General features: G+C 40.9%; 2 protein-coding genes across 4 annotated transcripts in view; one reads left to right on the top strand and one right to left on the bottom strand.

Moving 5' to 3' along the window:
- Positions 1-1,194, bottom strand: part of LOC114789919 (uncharacterized) — a 38,944-nt gene extending 37,750 nt beyond the window's left edge. Inside the window, exons 1-2 of the mRNA XM_028979399.1 lie at positions 1,039-1,194; positions 267-635 (exon numbers count right to left, since the gene is read on the bottom strand). Of these exons, the coding sequence (XP_028835232.1) occupies positions 267-635; positions 1,039-1,194 (525 nt within the window). The remainder of the gene's footprint in view (positions 1-266; positions 636-1,038) is intronic.
- On the top strand, positions 304-21,639 carry tjp2a (tight junction protein 2a (zona occludens 2)). 3 transcript variants are annotated; one of them, XM_028980890.1, is made up of 24 exons: positions 304-392; positions 4,840-4,963; positions 10,311-10,364; positions 10,956-11,080; positions 11,281-11,383; positions 11,477-12,197; positions 12,677-12,780; positions 12,873-13,026; positions 13,161-13,272; positions 15,974-16,089; positions 16,176-16,278; positions 16,461-16,611; positions 17,913-18,018; positions 18,102-18,321; positions 18,466-18,650; positions 18,855-18,950; positions 19,042-19,121; positions 19,220-19,430; positions 19,523-19,623; positions 19,709-19,930; positions 20,055-20,150; positions 20,349-20,597; positions 20,732-20,814; positions 20,912-21,639. In XM_028980890.1, the coding sequence occupies exons 3-24, from the start codon at positions 10,320-10,322 to the stop codon at positions 21,045-21,047; spliced, it is 3,519 nt and encodes a 1,172-aa protein (XP_028836723.1). In that variant the 5' UTR covers positions 304-392; positions 4,840-4,963; positions 10,311-10,319; the 3' UTR covers positions 21,048-21,639. The 3 variants fall into 3 exon arrangements, with proteins under 3 accessions (XP_028836723.1, XP_028836721.1, XP_028836722.1); XM_028980888.1 differs by lacking the exon at positions 304-392 and adding an exon at positions 3,564-3,983; XM_028980889.1 differs by lacking the exons at positions 304-392; positions 4,840-4,963 and adding an exon at positions 8,385-8,529.
- The last annotated feature ends 450 nt before the right edge of the window (positions 21,640-22,089 follow it).

The following is a 22,089-nucleotide window of genomic DNA, read 5'->3' as shown; positions in this document are numbered from 1 at the left end:
CAACTCATTCCAGGCAACAAATCAGATCGGTCGGGTCAACGTATTAACACGACGGCTTTCGGGTTTTTCCAGTCGCCACAGCTTCGCTAGCCGAGGCTAATTGTTTTTTTGTTCTTTTTTTACCTCGGCCTGCATCAGCAATTAAACGTTTTAAAGCGCATAAAACACAAGCGGCCGCCAGTTTTATACCGTCGGGTCTGGGCTCGTTTTTATCTCGTGTTCGGACTACCACAGCAGGCTCCGGCAGCGCCAGCGTCGGTTTTTACCTGCGGTTTCACCGACACGCCCAGAGCCTGAGGCCACCTGAACAATCCCGGAAGCCCCGGGACACCTGTCCCGACACACGACGCGTCCCGTCGACCGAAACTCACCGAACACGCGCGGACTTCGGGGTAAGTTCTCCCCACTTTTCCCGCGCTCGCTTTGGCCCGGTTCGTGGTTTTGTTTCGGTCGGAGGTGAGTCCCGCACCTCCCCTTTTTTTTTTTACCGAGCTCGGTGCTCCAGACCTCAGCGCGTCGGCGTGAAGAAACACGGTAGCGGAGGCGGCCTGGTTGTTTGTGGTCCGATCGGCTTCGATTGTTCTAACTCGCGGCAGCCTTCTCTCACGCACCAAGATAGTTTCGTACGAGCTCGGCTATCACGACAATGGCACGACCGTCCCTGCACTTCCTTTCTGCCTTTTACAATGCGGGGCGGGGGTACATTTTGCAATTTAATTCAGTGGAACAGTGTAGCTCGTCGCCGTCGATGCGTTCCGACGAGATGCGTCCCTCGTCGGCATCACGTGTTCTATTTATCTGGGGCAGTGGTGTCCTAGCTGTTAAGGAAGCGGCCTTGTAATCAGAAGGTTGCAGGTTCGAATCCCGATCCGCACTGAGGTGCCACTGAGCAAAGCACCGTCCCCACACACTGCTCCCCGGGCACCTGTCATGGCTGCCCACTGCTCACTCAGGGTGATGGGATAAATGCAGAGGGCAAATTTCACTGTGTGCATCGTGTGCTGTGCTGCTGTTTATCACATGTGACAATCACTTCACTTTATCGGCGACCTCGTCTGGACGCTCGGCGGTGTTCCGGTGGGAATACAGGTGCGCGCTCCCGTCCGCCACCAGCTCGCCCACGGAGCAGCATGTCTGCTCGGCCCAGGCCAGCTGCGATGGACGGGAGGCCCGTCGGTTGCTGGTCCTAGACATGCACATGTGTTGTTGTACTTTGATCTTTTCTGGAACGAACAAAACAGAAACATATAAATGGTGGAAACATTTACACAAATGTTTTAGGGATATAGATAACACATTTGAAAGAAAAGGCCAAATATGGTGCCTTCGGATTAAAATATTTTTTTTTTTTTCGCAGAACCTTTTGATCTTGGTTCTCTCTTCGCATATTCCACTTGTTCCTCATTAATGTGATGTTAATCTGCATTTTGAAAAGCTGTTTGTAGTAGGCTATAGTAGCCTGTCTGTGGGCGAGAGAACGTTTCTGGCTGAATATGCACATTACATAATGTGCACGATGCGATGGTGTATTAGTTTTGCACGGGGTCGAGAGGCAAGGATTACAAAGAAAGAAACTGCTTATGTAAAGGCATTAGGACTGAGTCAAAAATGCATATTGATTTACAAATCACAGTCCAGTATACTTGTTTTTTTAAAAGTATGTGCCCATAAATAGTTTCAAGCCAGTTCTTTTGATTCTGTTATCTTTGGTATGTTCATGTTATTGGACAGGTAATAAAATATAGACTTTCACCTTCATCTCAAATGACTTAATTCAGTTGCCATTCATGAAAATTCAGCTTTTTGACACCCCTCAGTAGGTTTTTTGTCATTGTCTACATGTATTTTCATACCTGGTCACAAAAATTGTTCAGTTTTACTACTCACCCTAAAAGTTGCCAGACTCTGATTCATTTGTAAGTTTGAAGACTAGTATATACCACATATTTTTCTTCCTTTGGCGGCTCCCGTTATGGGTTGCCACAGCGGATCAGCCAGCCTGGCTGTCTGATTGACAAAGCAAAAGTTTTATGCCGGATGCCCTTTGGGGTGCTATCCTCCTGGGCTTTACCTGGGCTTTTCTCAAAACCCTACACACAACACCTCATAATGACTATGTGAAAAATGTTCACTTTATTTATTATTATTTTTATAAAAAAAGATGAAAAATAACAGGTACATAAGTATTCACAGCCTTTGTCGTGGAGTCCACCAGTGGAAAAAACATGATTTTACCTGTCTAAATAAGGTCCCACAGTTGACTGTTCATGTCAGAGCACAAACCAAGCCTGAAGTCAAAGGAATTGTCTGTACACCTCCGAGGCAAGATTGTGTTGAGGCACAAATCTGGGGAAGGTTACAGAAACATTTCTGCTGCTTAGAAGGTCCCAATGAACACAGTGTCCTCCATCATCCGTAAGTGGAAGAAGTTCAAAACCACCATGACTGAAGCAATGTACAGCATCATCCTGCATGAAAAGTGTCCTATCAAACTGACCTAGCTCCTTCAACCAGAACCCAGACTTGAATTCGGGTTGAACATCTCTGGAGAGATCTTAAAAGGGCTGTGCACCAGTGTTTCCGATCCAACCAGATAAAGCTTGAGAAGTGCAGCAAAGAGAAATTAAACTGTCCATGGATAGTTGTGCCAAGCTTGTGGCATCCTATTCAAAAAGACTTGAGGCTGTAATTGCTGCCAAAGGTGCATCTTTTTTTTTTTTTTTTCCCCCAAGTAATCTGATTGACATTTGTGTTGGGGGTGGCAACCCATAAAGGGTGTTTGTGACTTACATTTTTAGTAACAAAAAATTAAACACATAGCTTTCTTTATGCTACAAGATCACAATAATTTCAATTTTCAAAATACATAAAAAAACAAGGGATTAAAAATAAGATACACTTACATTTTTATTTATTTTCCAAAGCCTCAGGGAGCTGCAGTGTAAGGATGAAAGAGCCACGGGACTAAATGTTGCTCTCCTCCTCACCGTAAAGACAGGCATTGATATTTATGCCTCCTGCCGTTAGTTCTTTAGTATAAAGAAAATGCCTTCATTATACCAGTTGTAATACACAGTAATACCCAGCACTGAGTCATTGTAAAATTATTGCATGGCACATTATGCTGCTTCCCCCCTTCCTTCCTAAGCCTCTTTTCGTCATATTGTTTTAAATAGTATTTTGTGCAGGCTCTTACTCTAATTAATTTCTAATTAAGTGTATAGTTAGCTGAAATGAAAGTAAGTGTTGAAGTGGTGGTCACTCCAGCAGCCCATGCTCAATCACCCTGACATGCATGCTGCTTTAGGATAATTTCGTGCCTAATTCCTTCATTCCCTCCGGTCAGGATGTTTAATCGGTTTTACACACAGGACTGGGTGAGTGGCTGGATGTTTGCAGGCAGGCTGTCATTTGCAGATGGACGACGAAGACACGCTAATGGCAGCGTAGCTAAGCCATAGGGAGGGGATTATGGGAAAAGAGGGTGGGGCATGTACATGAACAGCTTAGTATCACAATTATCCCTGTGCTGCTGTGTTTTCATTAGAATAATGTTGAGAGCTGAAGAATTATGTAAGATTGACCTCTGTCAGCAGCAACATGGATGCTGTTTTTTTGTCCTTCCCTCGCTCTCCTGATACAAACAGAACTAAAAGGGCATCTGTCAGCCTGCAGTCAAGGGAAGCAGTGTAGCATAGTGCAGACCACGTGCAACATGACTTTCAGACAGGTACGGTGCTGTTTAATTGGATGATTTTCATCCGCTGCCGTCTTTGCCCAGCAGTTGTCGATCATGGAGAGGCTGGACAAGATCTTGTGCGACCCGGTGTTCTTCAGTTCAGTTTAGCAGATGCAGGTTACAGACCAGGGCTTAACATGAAGTACAAGAAATTCATCACAATCATGCAAGCGGCCATCGGTATCGCACCATTGAACAAGAGGGAACTTCTGCCGCCCGGCCGGAGGCTGTGGAGACCCCCAGAGTGAGTGAGTGGGCACATGACGGCACGGTTTTAGTTCGATTAGCAGGAAGAGCAGATCTGTTGGAATGTCTTCATAAGAGAGGGTTTTGTTATTATTTTTTAGATTATGTTCCAATAAGTCTATTTGAATACCTTGTTTGTACACAAACTGTACATTTTGTACATAATAAATAACTTTTTTGTGCATATACAAGCCAAATTAGCGTTTTTGTATTCATAATCATTTAAACTGATCATTTGTTTTATTACATAATTGTGGCTTTGGGTACTTATGGAGGGATGTCTTTAAAAGAATAAATTAAACAGATGTACAACCATTTAAGGAAGTCCGGTCTAGACTTGTACTTGATGTACTTGAGTTCACTGTGTTTATGTTTTGGTTATTGTAGACATCTTTAATTAATCAAATTGAATCTCTTATTGTGATGATCTAAGGTAGTCTCCAAGACAATGAGGTCTAACAGTGCTGAGGAACCTATTTACCATACATTGCAAAAACCTTTTGTGGAATTTATGTGGGATACAAGTACTGCAAACACCATGGTTCATGGCCCCTTTTTTCCTGAGAAACTGCTTTTTTTTTTATTTGTTTTTGAGCATCCTTCTCATATTTGATGCTATATGTGTTTGTTATCTTTTATTAGGACTATATTTGTTATTATAAGAAAATGTTTTTATTTATTTTTATGTTTCAATATATTTTGAGGCTTATATGACATTCACATTATACAAGATATTGTTCTGTTCAGGCAATAAACATGTATTGTAAAACATGAATGGATTTGCAGTCTTTCTTAATGATGTTATTATTTTTTTTTTGTTTAGATATGCTGTAATTTCCAGTGTCTTGTTACAGGGATCAGTCCTACACAGACTTGTTCAGGTCTAGCTTTTCGTGGGACAGTTTCTGTTGGACTACAGAAGCTCAGCACTGGTGGCTTCGTCGCCTTTCTGCACCCAGCTACTCATCAATAATAAAGGTACCATTTTCACTGTTTTCATGCATGGCAAATGCATTTTAAAGTTATTGTGATCAAATGTTTTTCCTCTGGTTTGTCTGGACTATTAATTCTGATCTTGGATGTTCAAAACTAACTGTGCTGCTGCGTTTTTAAAAGAACTGGTGCAGTTTATCAGCAGTGCTTTGCCTGGCTAACATTAAAACTTGGCAAAGCATCACTGGGATATCCTGATAAATGTTTATTTGGAATTGCTGACACTGCTGTGTATGAGAGTTCTGAGCCTTCATTTTGCGGATGGCTGGACTCTATCTGATCTTTTCATAAATGGGATTATTGTTGGTCACATGGTCAGGGGGGTTGGTTGGTCATGTTGGGAAATGTTGGGAATTAAGCTGTCTTTGACAAGCTGCATATTTGAGTTTACAGGAGAAGAATTTTGCTCCGTTGGTAAGCAAAATAAAATTATAGTTCTATTAACTTTCAATCCCTGTAGGACAGTGTTTTTAAATCACTCTACATTTTTTTCTCCTATCATTGTGTTCCATCATATGTATATGTGGTTAGGTTGTTTTTAAGTAAATGCTGGTTTTAGTTATAGAATTTATTCTTTAATTGATCATTTCATGAGTTTTGATAATAGTAGCAATTATTATATTTGCATCATGAGTTGCATCGACTTGTTTGACCTTAGGGGCTGCACGTTCTCTTGTGAGCTACAGGTGTCACTGCAGGGCTGGTCATATCTTGACAAACATGACTGGAATACATGGTGGAAATAATAAGGCCTTTGTCCCAAATGTTCAATAGCTTTTTTTTAATTGACTGCTTTTGAGGTGATGTGACATACCTCTTAATGTAAAAACATGATTTTGCTTTACAAGGTGGCATGATGAGTGTACACACCCCAATTAAATGCTTGTGCAAGAATGACACCACGATAAATCATTTCAAAACTTTGCCCACATTTTAATGTGATTTACTACCTGTACAATTAAATTGAAAAACAAATCTATTATGAAAAACAATAATAATTTAACCAAAATAATTTGGTTTCAGAAGTGTGAACACCCATGAACAAATACTTTATTGAAGCACCTTTTGATTATTTTACAGCATTCAGTCTTGTTGGGTAGGGGTCTGTCAGCATGGCACATTTTGACGTGGTAATATTTTCCCACTCTTCCTTGTATTAGCATCCAAATCTGTCAGATTGAGAGCATCTCTCTTCAGGGGTTCAGGGCTGTGCACTTTCATGGCATTTAGAAGACGGACTTATCTAGAGCAAATTGGAATCAGTAGTTACAGGGACATTCCTGGGTCAAGGTTAAGTGTCTTGCTCAGGGACACAATGGTAGTAAGTGGGGTTTGAACCTTTGACTGTGGTCTTATGGTTCTTAGATGAGCAACAAGGCTACTAGCACACACTAGGCTACTACTAAAAAATGATGTGAGGTAATATCTTTTTTTTTTTTTTCTACGTGCTGAAATCTTTGTTTTATTCCAATGCATATTTAGTTGAAAGAGAACGAATCACCATGCGATGCAGTAGCTTTTGTGTGATTAAGGAAAGGTAGAAATGACACTACAGGGAGTGCAGAATTATTAGGCAAATGAGTATTTTGTCCACATCATCCTCTTCATGCATGTTGTCTTACTCCAAGCTGTATAGGCTCGAAAGCCTACTACCAATTAAGCATATTAGGTGATGTGCATCTCTGTAATGAGAAGGGGTGTGGTCTAATGACATCAACACCCTATATCAGGTGTGCACAATTATTAGGCAACTTCCTTTCCTTTGGCAAAATGGGTCAAAAGAACTACTTGACAGGCTCAGAAAAGTCAAAAATAGTGAGATATCTTGCAGATATCGTGCAGCTGCCAAGATGCCACTTGCCACCAGTTTGGCCATATTTCAGAGCTGCAACATCACTGGAGTGCCCAAAAGCACAAGGTGTGCAATACTCAGAGACATGGCCAAGGTAAGAAAGGCTGAAAGACGACCACCACTGAACAAGACACACAAGCTGAAAGGTCAAGACTGGGCCAAGAAATATCTCAAGACTGATTTTTCTAAGGTTTTATGGACTGATGAAATGAGAGTGAGTCTTGATGGGCCAGATGGATGGGCCTGTGGCTGGATTGGTAAAGGGCATAGAGCTCCAGTCCGACTCAGACGCCAGCAAGGTGGAGGTGGAGTACTGGTTTGGGCTGGTATCATCAAAGATGAGCTTGTGGGGCCTTTTTGGGTTGAGGATGGAACCAAGCTCAACTCCCAGTCCTACTGCCAGTTTCTGGAAGACACCTTCTTCAAGCAGTGGTACAGGAAGAAGTCTGCATCCTTCAAGAAAAACATTTTCATGCAGACAATGCTCCATCACACGCATCCAAGTACTCCACAGCGTGGCTGGCAAGAAAGGGTATAAAAGAAGAAAAACTAATGACATGGCCTTCTTGTTCATCTGATCTGAACCCCATTGAGAACCTGTGGTCCATCATCAAATGTGAGATTTACAAGGAGGGAAAACAGTACACCTCTCTGAACAGTGTCTGGGAGGCTGTGGTTGCTGCTGCATGCAATGTTGATGGTGAACAGATCAAAACACTGACAGAATCCATGGATGGCAGGCTTTTGAGTGTCCTTGCAAAGAAAGGTGGTTATATTGGTTGCTGATTTGTTTTTGTTTCGTTTATGAATGTCAGAAATGTATATTTGTGAATGTGGAGATGTTATATTGGTTTTACTGGTAAAAATAAATAATTGAAATGGGTATATATTTGTTTTTTGTTAAGTTGCCCAATAATTATGCACAGTAATAGTCACCTGCACACACAGATATCCCCCTAAAATAGCTAAAAATAAAAATAAACTAAAAACTACTTCCAAAAACATTCAGCTTTGATATTAATGAGTTTTTTGGGTTCATTGAGAACATGGTTGTTGTTCAATAATAAAATTATTCCTCAAAAATACAACTTGCCCAATAATTCTGCACTCCCTGTAGATCAGATGCCGCTTAACTTTTTTTGTAATACACATTCTTATGAATACATTATTTTGGAGTTATATGATTGGCCTGGCATGATTTAGATTGAGTTCACCATTTACAGCAAATCGTCTGATGTGTGCTCTACATCTGTGTGCCATAAGTTGCCTTGTAGAAGTGCGCAGCCCTCTGACCCGAAAATGTGAGCGCAGTCTGTGCTTACTGTTACAATCTTTGACTCTGTCACTCTCTCTCTCTCGCTCGCTCTCTCTCTCTCTCTCTGTTTGTGCAAGTGTATGCGGGTGAGTGTGTGTGTGAGAGCACGTAAGGGGGGGTGGTGGTGGTGTGCCCTGCTTGGTCCTGTTTTGTATATTTATTTATTTATTTATGCCTTTTTTCAGTCTGCTGTGGACAGTGGGATTTGAGCTAAATGTAGGCCAGCGGTATCAGACAGATGCATTGTTGTAATGAGACGAGAAGGGTTGGTATCGGGCAGACAGGCACAGCAGCTCTGCTAAGCCAGGCAGCATGAAGACCGTGCTCTCGCTGCACAGAAAATGGGCGCACACAGTCAAAGCCATTCGTATCCTGCACAGCTTTGTAAGAATAATGTCTGTCTTGTTTTTAATTTTTTTTGGTTGTGTTTGATTTGTTGCGTAGTTACAGTATATGTGTTATATGAGTTAAAGTAAGGACGTTTTCTGTGTAAAAGTGAAAGTAAATAATTTAGTGGAGTGAATTTGGTGCCATTGTAAATGCTCATTTCAACATCAACAATATTTGTTTTATGGCAGTCGCTTTTGTTCAAAGCAATTAGTGTGTTTCCTGGGTGTGTGGTCAAATGAAACAACTTTATAATGAAATTCCTCTGTGGAACACATGCTTATTTCTGAATACTGAAGATATGTTCTAGTAATACATATGGGGTTAGTGAAGGAAAAAATGTTTCATTAAATTCAGAGATGTGGTGATGTTGCAGTAATGTGTGCGTGCAGTTCTTGTTGCTGCTATTTAACTGCTTTATACGGGTCTTCCTGGAAACATTAGTGTATAAACTATTTGGGGAAAGGCCATTACAGAGATCAGGTAGCATAAATTGAAAAGAGATTTTAAGAATGTGTAATAACCAAAGAAAGATTGTCAGATTGCCGGTTGGAAGTGTGAAGTTTGCATTGTTTCCTGGAGTAACAACTTCCTGTTGGATCTTGGGCGTGTCTGTGTTTTGGGATTCAGATAACTGGGGAACATTTGACAGACTTTGCTGCCCAGACATAAGACAGGCATGTTTTTTATTAAGATGTATGGTTCATTTCAGTCTATTTTATTGCACACAGGTATTTTTCATCTAAAGAGCTGCTGCATGCATTACAGTCATATAATCATCTAGTCCTTAGCTGGGGTCTTTGAAATATCATTTAATATCCAGATGAACTACGGAGAGTGATTATCTCGCCATTAATCCTGCCCTTCTGACGTGATTATGTTATTGCTGGGGCAGGAAGGTTCATGTAGTGCTTACTGCAGCTGTCAAAGACATTTACTTTTGTAATAATTTATAATTTATACACATTTATTTCTTATTTATGAATATTTATTGTGAAATTGGTCTACAACATGACTATTCCAGAATGGGTTGTGAAGTTTGGCAGTGAGTTTTGCCTTATTTGATAAGATTGTTCAAATTGAAAACTTTTTTTGGAAATATTTTCAGGAGGAGTACTAGAGTTGACCACATCAGTGGCTTTCATTATTTTCTTGTAAGTGCTCTATTTCATTAGCAGCTGTCCTTGGATTTTCTATCTATAGGTTATATATAGAGGCCAGAGAGATTATCCCTCTAACTCTCAAGATTTTTCAGCTTTCCTGTACTGTCAGCTGAAAGATTTCACATTAAAAAGAGGTTTCAGTAAAAAAAAAAACAAAAAAAAACAAACAGCATACCATTCTGTCTATTATCAATTTTTTTTATTTGAGCAAAAAGCTCATTTGTTTGCTTTTGCGGTGATATGGTGAGAATCTCACATCCTTGATGCAATTTAAATTGTTTTATGGAACTAGAGCTAAGTAGCAAGTGTTTTCTTAATCTGTTATTAAGAATTTAAGAAACTTAAGAAAAATCTGTTGTTATTATTATTGTTATCAGTCATGTAAATTGGTCAAGATAACAGATGATTGTGTAATCTGACTGCTACATTAAGACTCATCGCTATGAAAATAAAATATTATTAAGATCTGTTTTGGTATTCTCATAATTAGAATTTCTCATTAAAGGAAGCTCTGTCTACATAATCGGGACACTAATGATCAGATAAATTTTGACTTTCACTGTAATGACAGATTAATGAGTGATTTATCTTCTAATGATTTAATCCTTGCCACAGAACCCAGTGATGGAGGAGACTGTGTGGGAACAGTACACAGTGACTCTGCAGAGGGTGAGTGCTGAGCTCAAGAACATGCACGTGCACACACACACATGAAAATATATGTATAGTAACTATGCAATGAGTTAATGTAAAAAGACTCAAACCTAATAAATCATTTTCTCTTTGCTTAAAATATTTTTGTAAAAAAATTCCTAGTAGAAGTGCAGTAATACAAACACCTATCATGCAATGTGTGTTTTGTGGCATAATGCTGTATCTAACAGGATATAAAGTTCCAGTCAAAAAGTAAAAACTGACCAAAAAGAAATGTCACCATTTGACTTGGTTACCTTTATCTGTCTTTCCTCAACACACCCTTTGTCAGTCTCCCAGTATCACAACTTTTAAATTTTTTCTCCCTGCCTTCCAAGCATTGCTTTATCCCGCCCGACCACCACCTCCACCTCCACCACCACCACCTTACTCTACTGTTCTCTCCAACATCTGGCTCATTGGGACTAATGCTCCATAAGCTGCTAAACTGTGATTGTTTTAAGGACAACGGGCAGGAAATCCAAATCTCTACTGTAATGTTGAGGGGTGGGGGCAGGTATGTGGTTGCACTCATTGCTGTGTTCTGTGTTAAATCTCTGCCTGCAGGACTCTAAGATGGGATTTGGCATTGCTGTATCAGGAGGCCGGGACAACCCCAATGAAGACAATGGAGAGATATCCATTATGATCTCAGATGTGCTCCAGGGTGGCCCTGCAGATGGAATGCTGTTGTATGTTATCAGAGTTCTACAGTCTTAATACACTATGGAAAACCTTGCATTTAATTCACACCAAGGAGCTTTTCATAAAATGGTCAATTCTTTTCTGAAAAGCATGCAGTTATTTATTTAGCAGAAGTATTCAAATATGTTTTTAGTATTTGTGTAATGATCCTCAGGAGAAATCTACTATGTACTTTTTTGTTATACAGCGAAGGTGACCGGGTTGTACAGGTCAATGCCATCACCATGGATAATGTGCCACACTCCTTTGCTGTACAGACCCTACGAAAGTGTGGAAAAGTTGCTAAAATTGTGAGTTTGTGATCTTTCTGCCACAATGAGAAGATAAACAACAGATGTATTTCTTTATATCATTTAGCTTCTCTGTCCTCTTATTTCACACAGACAGTGAAGAGACCACGCAGGGTTCCAATCAACGTTCTGAAACGCATTCCATCTGCAGATGACCATGTTTTCAGTGCCTCTGAGTACAACGATGATTATGATTATGACCAGGACCAGCGCAGTATGTACAGCACTCGCAGCAGTCAGCCGGACCATGATTCCAGTATGGACAAGGGCCGCAGGAGCTATGATGATCCTGAGCGGGGCTACCGACGTGACGACCGCATTCGTCATAGGAGTGTTGACCGGGACCTGAGTCCCGACCGAGGGTACCACAAGGACAGCAGCAGAGGCCGAATGCCAGACCGTGAACGCAGCCCTGATCGGCGCTACAGGAGTGACTACACCCTTGATAGAGACTATAGTCCTGACCAGTCATATCGGAGCAACCGCAGCCCAGATCGGCGCTATCGCAGCGATTATGCACTTGATCGGGACCAGAACCCTGCCGATCGGTATCGCAGTGACATTACTCTTGACCGTATTCATGGTTCCAACTTGCCATACAGAAAGGAGAGCCTTGAACGCGGCTTTGCACGTGAGCGAGTGCCCAGCGACCTCAGTGAGCAACACCGATTTGACCAACACCAGGAAGAGGGGCTGAAGCGAAGCTCAAGTCAGGATTATCTTCGCCGTTCTCCATCACCAAACCGCCCACGTGTCCCTGATCCACTGGACAAACCAGTTAATGTGCTGTTGTTGAAAAACCGTCCTAATGAAGGTACAAAGCCATTACTCCCTCTACAGGTTCTACTGGTCTTTTTTTTTTTTTTTTTTTTTTCCTCCAGTTCATGGGATTGTGTCTTTGTTAAATGTTCTTCTCTCTTCAGTAAACTGCTGATCTCATTTGAAGTAATTAATTAATTAGAGTTGTAATTCAAACTTGGTTGGGAAAAAAATACAATAATGCTAAACGACTAACTAAATAAATGTATATCCACTATTAAAACCATATAAGAATACATTGACTTTGGAAGGGGTCAAGCCCAAAACAGGATGAAATAGGAGGTTTAAGTTAACAGTAGTGCATGTCATACCTTTCCTTGTTTGGTGAGATTTGGTTGACCTGATCAGTTTCATGATGCTAAAGATGTGATGGTGAAGAAGTGGCACAAACAGTGGCTACTTAGACAAGAGATATAACTGCTCATCCACAGCCAACATGCTCTTCTGATATGATGCATCTCTCTTCTTCCCCAGAATATGGCCTCCGTCTTGGCAGCCAGCTCTTCATTAAAGAGATGACCAGCACTGGCCTAGCCTCGAAAAATGGCAACCTGCAGGAGGGCGATATAATTCTGAAGGTTGGATAAGTATTCTGAAGCCTGTTTGGGGTCCTCTGTCTGTTTGTTACGTTAACCATTTTGTTTTCCCTGTTTTTTCCCGTGTCTGGTAGATTAATGGAACAGTGACTGAGAACTTGTCCCTTCCCGATGCGGGGAAGCTGATAGAAAAATCACGTGGACGGCTACAGCTGGTGGTGCAGAGGGACAGGCAGCAGGTCCTGGTTCGCATTCCTCCCTTGACAGACAGTGATTCAGAGATGGATGGTGAGTAATAGTAGATCTTTCTCCCAAAATGTTTCTTAAACAGCTGGTTCACATTGTTTCCTTTAGTAACATGGCCAGTACTGAGTGTTTTTTTTTTTTTTTTTTTTTTTTTTCCTGTGTGTTTTATGCCACAGATATCTCAGAGATTGAGTCATATCGATCCTACTCCCCCCAAGATGACAGACGTGGTCACCAATCAGATCTGTCCTCTCATTCATCCAATGAACGACTGAGAGAAAAACCCAGGTATCTATACTACATCTATACTACATATATATTACATGTTTATTGGTTCATGTAGGGTGGAAATAGCCAGTGTTGGGGAGTAATGAATTACATGTAATCTGTACTCGATTTGAGGGGGATCTCTCCTGAAATAAAAAATAGTCATCCCTCTTCTAAAAAGGACATAGGTCTATTTATTGGTTCACACACACCAATGCAATTTAAACACATGTTCATCTATGGCAAAGAGACTGTGAGTGTTGAATCCGGACCACTTGCCCGATCGGTTCCGCACAAACTCTGCAAACTCCATTCAGTTCATCAAACTCTTGGTCATGCAAACAAATCAGCTGATTCAAAATTTATTTATTTATTATATAAGTTTTTATGTTGATTTCACATGTGAAGCACTTTTATTTTACAAATTATAGAATGTGTGAACATTGTGAAATAGTTCTTTGCATGAAAGCACATATTATTTAAATGTAAATGGCTTACAAAAGCAAAGAGTAAGTGCCCAATCCCTTTGTTGAACAGTGATTAAATGTGATTTGTCATATTGCATTTGTTCCATTTCCCCCATCCACCCCGTAATCACAGTTTTTAGATGAATAAATATGTTTATAAAGGAAAACATAAAACAGATTTCATAGGCATTGATTCAGTCAATATCACAATTCAAGAAAGAAAAAAAAGGGTTTCTTAAAGCTAGTTTGTATTAATGTGTCTTAATATGAAATGAACAAGACCTCATGAATTTACATCAACAACATTTATTTCTTATGTAGCCCATAATCACACACAGTTTGTCTCAATGGGCTTTGATAGGCCCTACCATTGACCCTTCTGCACACAAGGAAAAACTCCACACACTCCGTCCAGGGTAGAGTGATCCTGCAATTGGAGTCTGTGCAGGGTTGGTGATGATTTGTCAAAAAAGTCCTACAGTTGTAGAGGTGGAGAAGTCCAAAGTATAGTATAGAGCATCTGTCCATGTTTGGAGGTACTGGACAGTGCAGAGTAGTTTTAGTCCAGTCGTATGGTGTACATTACGTGTCCATTATAATGCTACTGGTCCATTTGAAGATCCCTGAATCTTTCAGTTTATATTAAAATGTTTACTTGTGATTTTAAATGTTCCTGTGTAGCTATTAAGTCTATTAAGTAGTAATAGTAATAATAATAATGGTACGTAAATTTCCTATGAGGCCACTGTGGAAAAGGTGTAAGTAAATGAGTTACTCATTGAAAGATTCATGATTAGAATTTTAGATACATCTTAACATTGTATACAAAAACATGCCAATTTGTTTAATAATAGTTGTGTAGTATGAATCATGGGAAACAACAATGTCAAAAGAATAGACAGCTAAGATGATGTAGGGGGAAGGTGCGGGATTTCGGGGGAAGTATGTGGGAGACAGTTCAGACAGTCAATATATGAACCTGAATCATGCTCAGGTCCCACCTTGAGTCCATTTACTTATTTGCTGGGCACAGAGCGAACAGCATCCAATGAAAGCGGCGTTTTTCAGTGCAGAAAGTCTGTGTGATTAATGCCCTCACTGGCATGCACCACCCTCATGACCCCACAGAAGCTTGTGGCATGCACCTCTAAAGAGCAATTTTGCAACGCGGCATGACCTCCTGGTCATAGTTTGATTTAAACTTTGCATTGTTGCCCGACCAATAGAAATTAATCATTGAATCATGGTGGAGAGGTTCATTATAACAATGATCATAAGTTCATAGCTATAGCGCTGCCAGGTGCTTTGCTTATTATTGGCTGTATGTATGAAACAGAAATAGAATATGATAACTATAACTAGGCCTTATTCAGACATAGTTTACAAAAGTAATAAAATGTAATTAGTTACATGTAGTTTTGTACAGTATTGTAAATAGTAACACTAATATTATATTTTAAATAGGGTAATTAATAATTTAATAGATTACATTTCTAAAGTAATCCTAGATACACTCCTGCACGCTCTCTCAGATCGGCAAACGAAAGGAGACTTAAAAATTCCTTCTTCACGGGGTCTCCGATTCCAATCATGTCTGTTCTCCGTTGTTGTCCCTGGCTGGTGGAACAACCTGCCCTCCTCCACACGACTAGCCGAGACTATCACCACTTTTAAGAAGAAGGTGAAAACCCTCTTATTCCAAAAATATTACAGACAAATTTAACACATACACATGCATACACATTGAACAAACAAATACAAAATGTATAAATACATTATAATTTTTCTTAGTCTAGCACCCAACACTCTCCGAGCATGCTCTTCAATGACAAGTCTAAGCCTTATCAGGGATCTTAGTTTGTATACTCGATATTCTATAGAAATCGAACGAGAATTGCTGGTGTCTTCCCATTGTAAGTCGCTTTGGATAAAAGCGTCTGCCAAATAAAGTAAAGTAAAGTAAAGTAAAGTAATCCTCCCAACACTGGTGGTAGCCTGGTGGGTTACACACTTGCCTAAGAACCAGAAGATGACAAAGTCACAGGTTCAAACTTGACTTACTACAATTTTGTGCCTGAGCAAGGCACTTAGCTCCAGGGGGACTGTCCCTGTAGTCTCTGGACTTACTAAACGTCTGCTAAATACCATACATGTTGAAATGTTGATTGTCACAGTTTAAGGTGATGCCCTGTAATACATACTGGTGGTGAAGATTTCTTTATTTTAAATATGTGACATCTGTTCCACTCATTCAGGGATGAGCCACCCAGTAGACTGGCAAAAATGGGGGCCATGCCAACGCCATTTAGAGCAATAGAAGAGCCCCTTCCACCCACTGAGCCACAAGAGCAGCACTTTGATGAGTCCCCAGGTATCTATTAGAAAATAATCTTAACCAGTTTGTATTCTCTAGGAGTTTGTGGTTTAAATTTTGGATGGTGGTTTTCTGTTTTTCAGCAATAGTTGTTCCAACTGTTTCTAAAATCATCCCTGCCCAAAAAGTCAGAGTACCAGTGAAGGTCCTTCCAAAGGCCAGTCCAGAGGATCAGGAGATATATGGGTATGAACAATACATACATTTTTGTCATGGCTGCTCACAGTATTCAAACGGCAACATTCTGATTATGGGGCCACTTCCTTAACCGCTAGGCCACCACTGCCCCTTTCACTTTACCTATATAAGCAACATTGGATTCTGAACCCAAAAGGATTAATGCATGGTGTGTGACCGTGCTCTTACAGGCCCAACACGGTGATGGTGCAGTTTGTGAAAGGCGACAGTGTTGGTTTGCGGCTTGCAGGAGGTAATGATGTGGGAATATTCATTGCGGATGTGCAGGAGGACAGTCCTGCTGAGCTGGAGGGGCTCCGTACTGGGGACCAAATTATGAAGGTACATCTTTGGTACATCCTCTTCTCTGCATATATGTTGCATATATGTTATATGCATATGCTTAGTAAATAGTATATGCTTTCATACTTGCATTGACTTAACTGGTATGCATATTGGAAATGGATTTTAAAAAATGATAATTTCATTTATGCAGCTTATTAAATCCCTTTGCACTTTTTATACACTGCTCAAAAAAATAAAGGGAAAACTTAAACAACACAATGCAACTCCAAGTCAATCACACTTCTGTGAAACCAAACCATCCACTTAGGAATCAATACTGATTGACAATCAATTTCACATGCTTTTGTGCAAATGGAATAGACATTATGTGGAAATTATAGGCAATTAGCAAGACATCCCCAATAAAGGCGTGGTTCTGCAGGTGGTGACCACTGACCACTTCTCAGTTCCTATGCTTTCTGGCTGATGTTTTGGTCACTATTGAATGCTGGCAGTGCTTTCACTCTAGTGGTAGATGGAATCATGCCCATGTGACAGCCGTGACCAAGTCTGGAGATGATGTGGAGAATATTCTAATGCCTGCAACGACCTCTAGCATGAGCGGTTTGGCAGTGGGTCAGTAATGGTGTTTGGTGGCATTTTTTGGGGGCCGCACAGCCCTCCATGTGCTCGCCAGAGGTGCCCTGACTGCCATTAGGTATCCAGATGAGATCCTCAGACCCCTTGTGAGACCATATGCTGGTGCTTTTGGCCCTGGGTTCCTCGTACTGCAAGAGAATGCTAGACCTCATGTGGCTGGAGTGTGTCAGCACATGATGCTATGGACTGGCCCGCCAATTCCCCAGACCTGAATCCAATTTAGCACATCTGGGACATTATGTCTCGCTCCATCCACCAATGCCACATTGCACCACAGACTGTACAGGAGTTGGCGGATAATTAAGTCCAGGTCTGGGAGGAGATCCCTCAGGAGACAAGCTGCCACCTCTTCAGGAGCATGCCCAGACGTTGTAGGGAGGTCGTACAGGCCACACACAGTACTAAGCTTCATTTTGACTTGTTTTAAGGACATTACATCAAAGTCGGATCAGCCTGTAGTGTGTTTTTCCACTTTAATTTTGAGTGTGACACTAAATCCATGCCTCCATGGGTTGATATTTCATTTACATTGATAATTTTTTTTGATAATTGATAATTGGTAATTTTGTTGTAAGCACATTCAACTAGAATATTCCATTAATTCAGATCGAAGATGTCTTATTTGTGTTCCCTATATTTTTTAGCAGTGTATAAGAGAGGCTAATTTCACTAAGCCACATTTGTTTGAAATCCTGCAGGTTAATAATACAGACTTTAGAGGAATGGTGCGAGAAGATGCAGTTTTGTTCTTACTAGATGTGCCTAAAGGAGAGCTCACTATTTTGGCCCAGAGCAAACCTGAAGGTATGTGGAAGATAATCCTTTGTCACTTGTTAGTGATCTTAGATTTAATGGTGACCTGGATTTTCTTCCTATATGAAATGCAGTGTATAAAGACATCCTCACCTCAGGACGTGGGGACAATTTCTTTATCCGGACTCACTTTGACTATGAGAAAGAGAATCCCCAGGGCTTGACTTTTTCAAGAGGAGAGGTCTTCAAGGTTGTTGACACCCTGTATGATGGCAAACTTGGCAGCTGGTTGGCCATCCGGTTGGACAAAGACAATCAACTAATAGACAAAGGCATTGTTCCGAATAAAAGCAGGTATTATATGACCCTCTTGGTCATTCATTTTTTTTGTATTTACAGTTAGGCAGAAGCAATGTGTCATAGTTTCTTACTACTTTCTGTTATTTCCCTTCAATCAAATTTGTATCTAACATTGTCTCCACAATTGCCATTTATCAGGGCTGAACAGATGGCAAATGTCCAAAATGCTCAGCGAGGAGCAGCCAATGATCGGGGAGATTTCTGGAGGCTGAGGGGTCAAAGGGCTGGCAAAAAGAAAGACATGCGGAAGAGCAGGGAGGACCTGAGTGCTCCACCTCTGACCACACGTTTCCCTGCATATGAGAGAGTTGTGCTACGAGAGGGTAAGATTCTAGAAGGACTTTTTAACTTCCTTTTAAAGTGTAACTTAGCTCTGTAACCCTTCACATGCTTCACAGGCTAACCAGGTAATGTAGTTTAACATAGTTTATTATTTATTATAGTTTATTATTATTATTAATATAATATCATGCCTTTGTGTTATATGAGAATGTAATTTTCTTTTGTGTTGTGTTAATTGCCTTTAGCTGGGTTCAGGAGGCCAGTGGTTCTCTTTGGGCCAATTGCAGATGCTGCCACTGAGAAATTAGCCAGCGAACGTCCAGAAGAATTTGTCATAGCAAGTACGTTGTGGTGTCCAGTTGGTATATTTGCTTGTTTTTAGTGTGGCTCATTTATGTGATCTTGTATGTTTATGTGTTACATCTAACATAGAGACTGAGCCCAAAGATGCTGGATCTGACAAGTCTTCAGGCGTTGTTCGTCTCAAAACCATCCGACAGATTATTGAGCAGGTGAGACTCATCAGAATTCTTCACTCGCCATAATTAGCAATTTGCATTTCCTGTCGCTGTTATCTTTTCTTGATACATTTGCTGCCTTTGGCCCACAGGACCGCCATGCACTGCTGGACATCACTCCCAAAGCAGTAGATACACTCAACTACACACAATGGTACCCCATTGTCATATTTTTCAACCCAGACAGCAAGCACGGGGTGAAGACTATGAGGAACCGGCTGGTGCCGGGCTCCAACCGCAGCTCTCGGAAGCTCTACGATCAGGCTGTTAAACTCCGCAAGACCTGCTCACACCTCTTCTCTGGTCAGTCAACTTCTTGTACTGGTACATCTCTTCTTTTCTGTCCAGAAAGGTGCATGTGTGTTAGTGTGTTAACACTGTGTGTCTGTCCACAGCGACAGTTGATCTGAATTCAGCCAATGATGCGTGGTTTGGAAGCCTGAAGGATACCATAGATGAGCAACAGGATAGAGCTGTGTGGGTGTGTGAGGGCAAGGTGCGTCTGCAGTTTCTGTGTAGCTGCATGTCTGTGTGTTCATTTCATTTTATGTGCAATCATGGTATGTTAAACCTTCTTCCAGTTGGATGGTTCAGAAGATGACCTGGATCTCCTTGACGACCGCATGTCTTACCTGTCGGCCATGAGTGCAGATTACCTGAGCATGGACAGCCGTCTTACAAGCGACTTTGATGACACTGCAGATGAGGGAGGTGCTTACACAGACAATGAACTGGATGAGCTTGTAGATGAACCTCAGGTTTCTGCAATCAGTCGTTCTTCTGAGCCGGTTGGACAGGGGGAGGTAACTAGGACAAATCTTGAACTCTGTCACCAATTTTCATTCACTCACTTCTTTGCAACTCTACAGGCATTTATGTGAATTTCTTTTTTTTATGTATCGTTGTCTCTCTCTTTTCCCACTGTAGCGTCCTCGTCCTGAGCCACGAATGCGACGATCTGGCAGTAAAGAGATGCTGAGAGACTCGAGCCCACCCCCTTCCTTTGTGCCTGAACCCCCTAAAGTGAGCTGGCCTCCATTCAGACCCATTCAACCAATAATGTATAATTGTTGAAAGCTCCTTCATGCATATTTTAATACTTTTGAATGTTTACTAAATATTTGATTTTAGTTATATATATTGTTTTAAGATTGTGGTCGTGCATTTTTCTTAAATGTTAATCTCTTTTTAGTGACTTTTTATTGCTCTTCAACTATACAGGCCAGACTCCAGTCTCGTGGTGATTCCCACTTAAGCAGCACAGTCAGCAGCGATGCTGTGCCGAAACCTCTGCCACCACCAGTGGCCCTCAAACCCACCTACAGGCCCAGCGTGAGTAATGAGCCAGAGGGGGAGGGGGAGGATCCTGCCAACCGATCTTTCATGGGCAAGGTCAAAGCCTTTGAGCAGATGGACCACTTTGCACGAGCCAAGAGGATGCTGGAACTTCAGGAGGCTGAGAATGCAAGGGTAAAACATTAACGAAAGGCAGTTATGGAGGTTATATTGTACACATATGCCGTTGTGTTAAGCTGAATGCTTTTGGATGTAAGTCACCATGTTTTAATGTCTCAACAAGAGAATACGTTTTGTCTGCTTCCCAGCTTGAAATCTCTCAGAAACACCCAGACATATATGCCGTCTCCCTCAAACCAAAGCCAAACCACAACCGGCCACAGCCTATTGGGTGAGTAAATTCATTGCCAACATGAGCATCTGGTAAGAAAAGCTGTATTTTTTTAATAACTTTATTCTCCATCATTTGACTGCTGGCTTTGATCCAGCTCAAATGCAGAGCCAAACATCTCGTCTTCCAGGCCTGTGTACTCTGAGAGCCACAGTGGTGGGTATGATGAAGATGAGTATCGGGGCCGTCGAGGGAACTACAACCCCCAGAAGTACAATGATACTGAGCTGTAGGAGCTACGCTGCCATTGCTTGAGGGAACTGTTCTGCAATTTCACATGTATTTCTCTATGTGTGTACATTTGGTCTTCACATTTATCTTGTTTTAAAGAGGTCAGCTCTTAATTTCAGTTAGACACCATCTTTTAAGGCCATATTATGTTCTTTTTGTCTTCTGTTTTTAAACATTTTATGTAAAAAAAAAAAAAAAAAAAAGTATCTAAAATATTTCTGTCTATATTCATGGCACAACCTGTTTTATCATCTTTAATTTTTGTCATCTATTGTGCATCCAGATAACTTATCTCAATTTATACATAACTTACATCCACAGACGTATACAAATGATCTATGCAGCTGCATTTTTTTGTGTTATCTGTACTTATGCCCTTGGAGCTAACATGCTGCCTAAGTGCCTTTTCATGCCAACAGTGAAAGTTTCAGACATGTTGTATGTGTCCTGAGAGGCCAATTACTTTTTTGTTTTTCCCGGGGAATGCAGTGTCTTTTGGTTTCTTGGTGTCTTTTGTAATGAATCTGTATTCAGTAAAATACATTCATGTGGTATTTCTTTTTTTAATGATTAATAAAAAATCCTGTACATTTAGTTTTGCTTCTGTTTATTGAGTACTTTACTGACCATATAAGGTGCAAATATTCAAATTACCCTGAACATTTCATATGTGCCTTAAATCTGAGTAAGTTTAATGAAGCTGTGGTATACAATTTGGCCACAATTCTTTGACCAATGACCTTTGGGTACAGGATTTAATTTCACACTCCGTGTCTCCCCTCGCTATAAATATTGTTTTCAGAGCAAAAATTTAAATGTAAAAGGTAGTCAATATGAATGAAGTGACTTCGACCTCTGTCTTCCATCCTCTGCCTTATAAGTCAACAGTTGCCCAGTAGTGGGACAATGACTATGTTGCAACCATTTAAAACCAGTGGTAGCAGTGGTGAACACAAGGAGTCTCTTTTAACACCTTATAAATAAGAAGCTTTTACGAATAGCACAATCATGTACATTTAACCATCCCTTTTGTCAGCTTTGGGA

The sequence above is a fragment of the Denticeps clupeoides genome, chromosome 5 (genome assembly GCF_900700375.1).
Source record: "Denticeps clupeoides chromosome 5, fDenClu1.1, whole genome shotgun sequence".
Taxonomy (NCBI): domain Eukaryota; kingdom Metazoa; phylum Chordata; class Actinopteri; order Clupeiformes; family Denticipitidae; genus Denticeps; species Denticeps clupeoides.
Note: the sequence above shows the minus strand (reverse complement) of the source record. Positions and strands in the feature narration are given on the sequence as shown.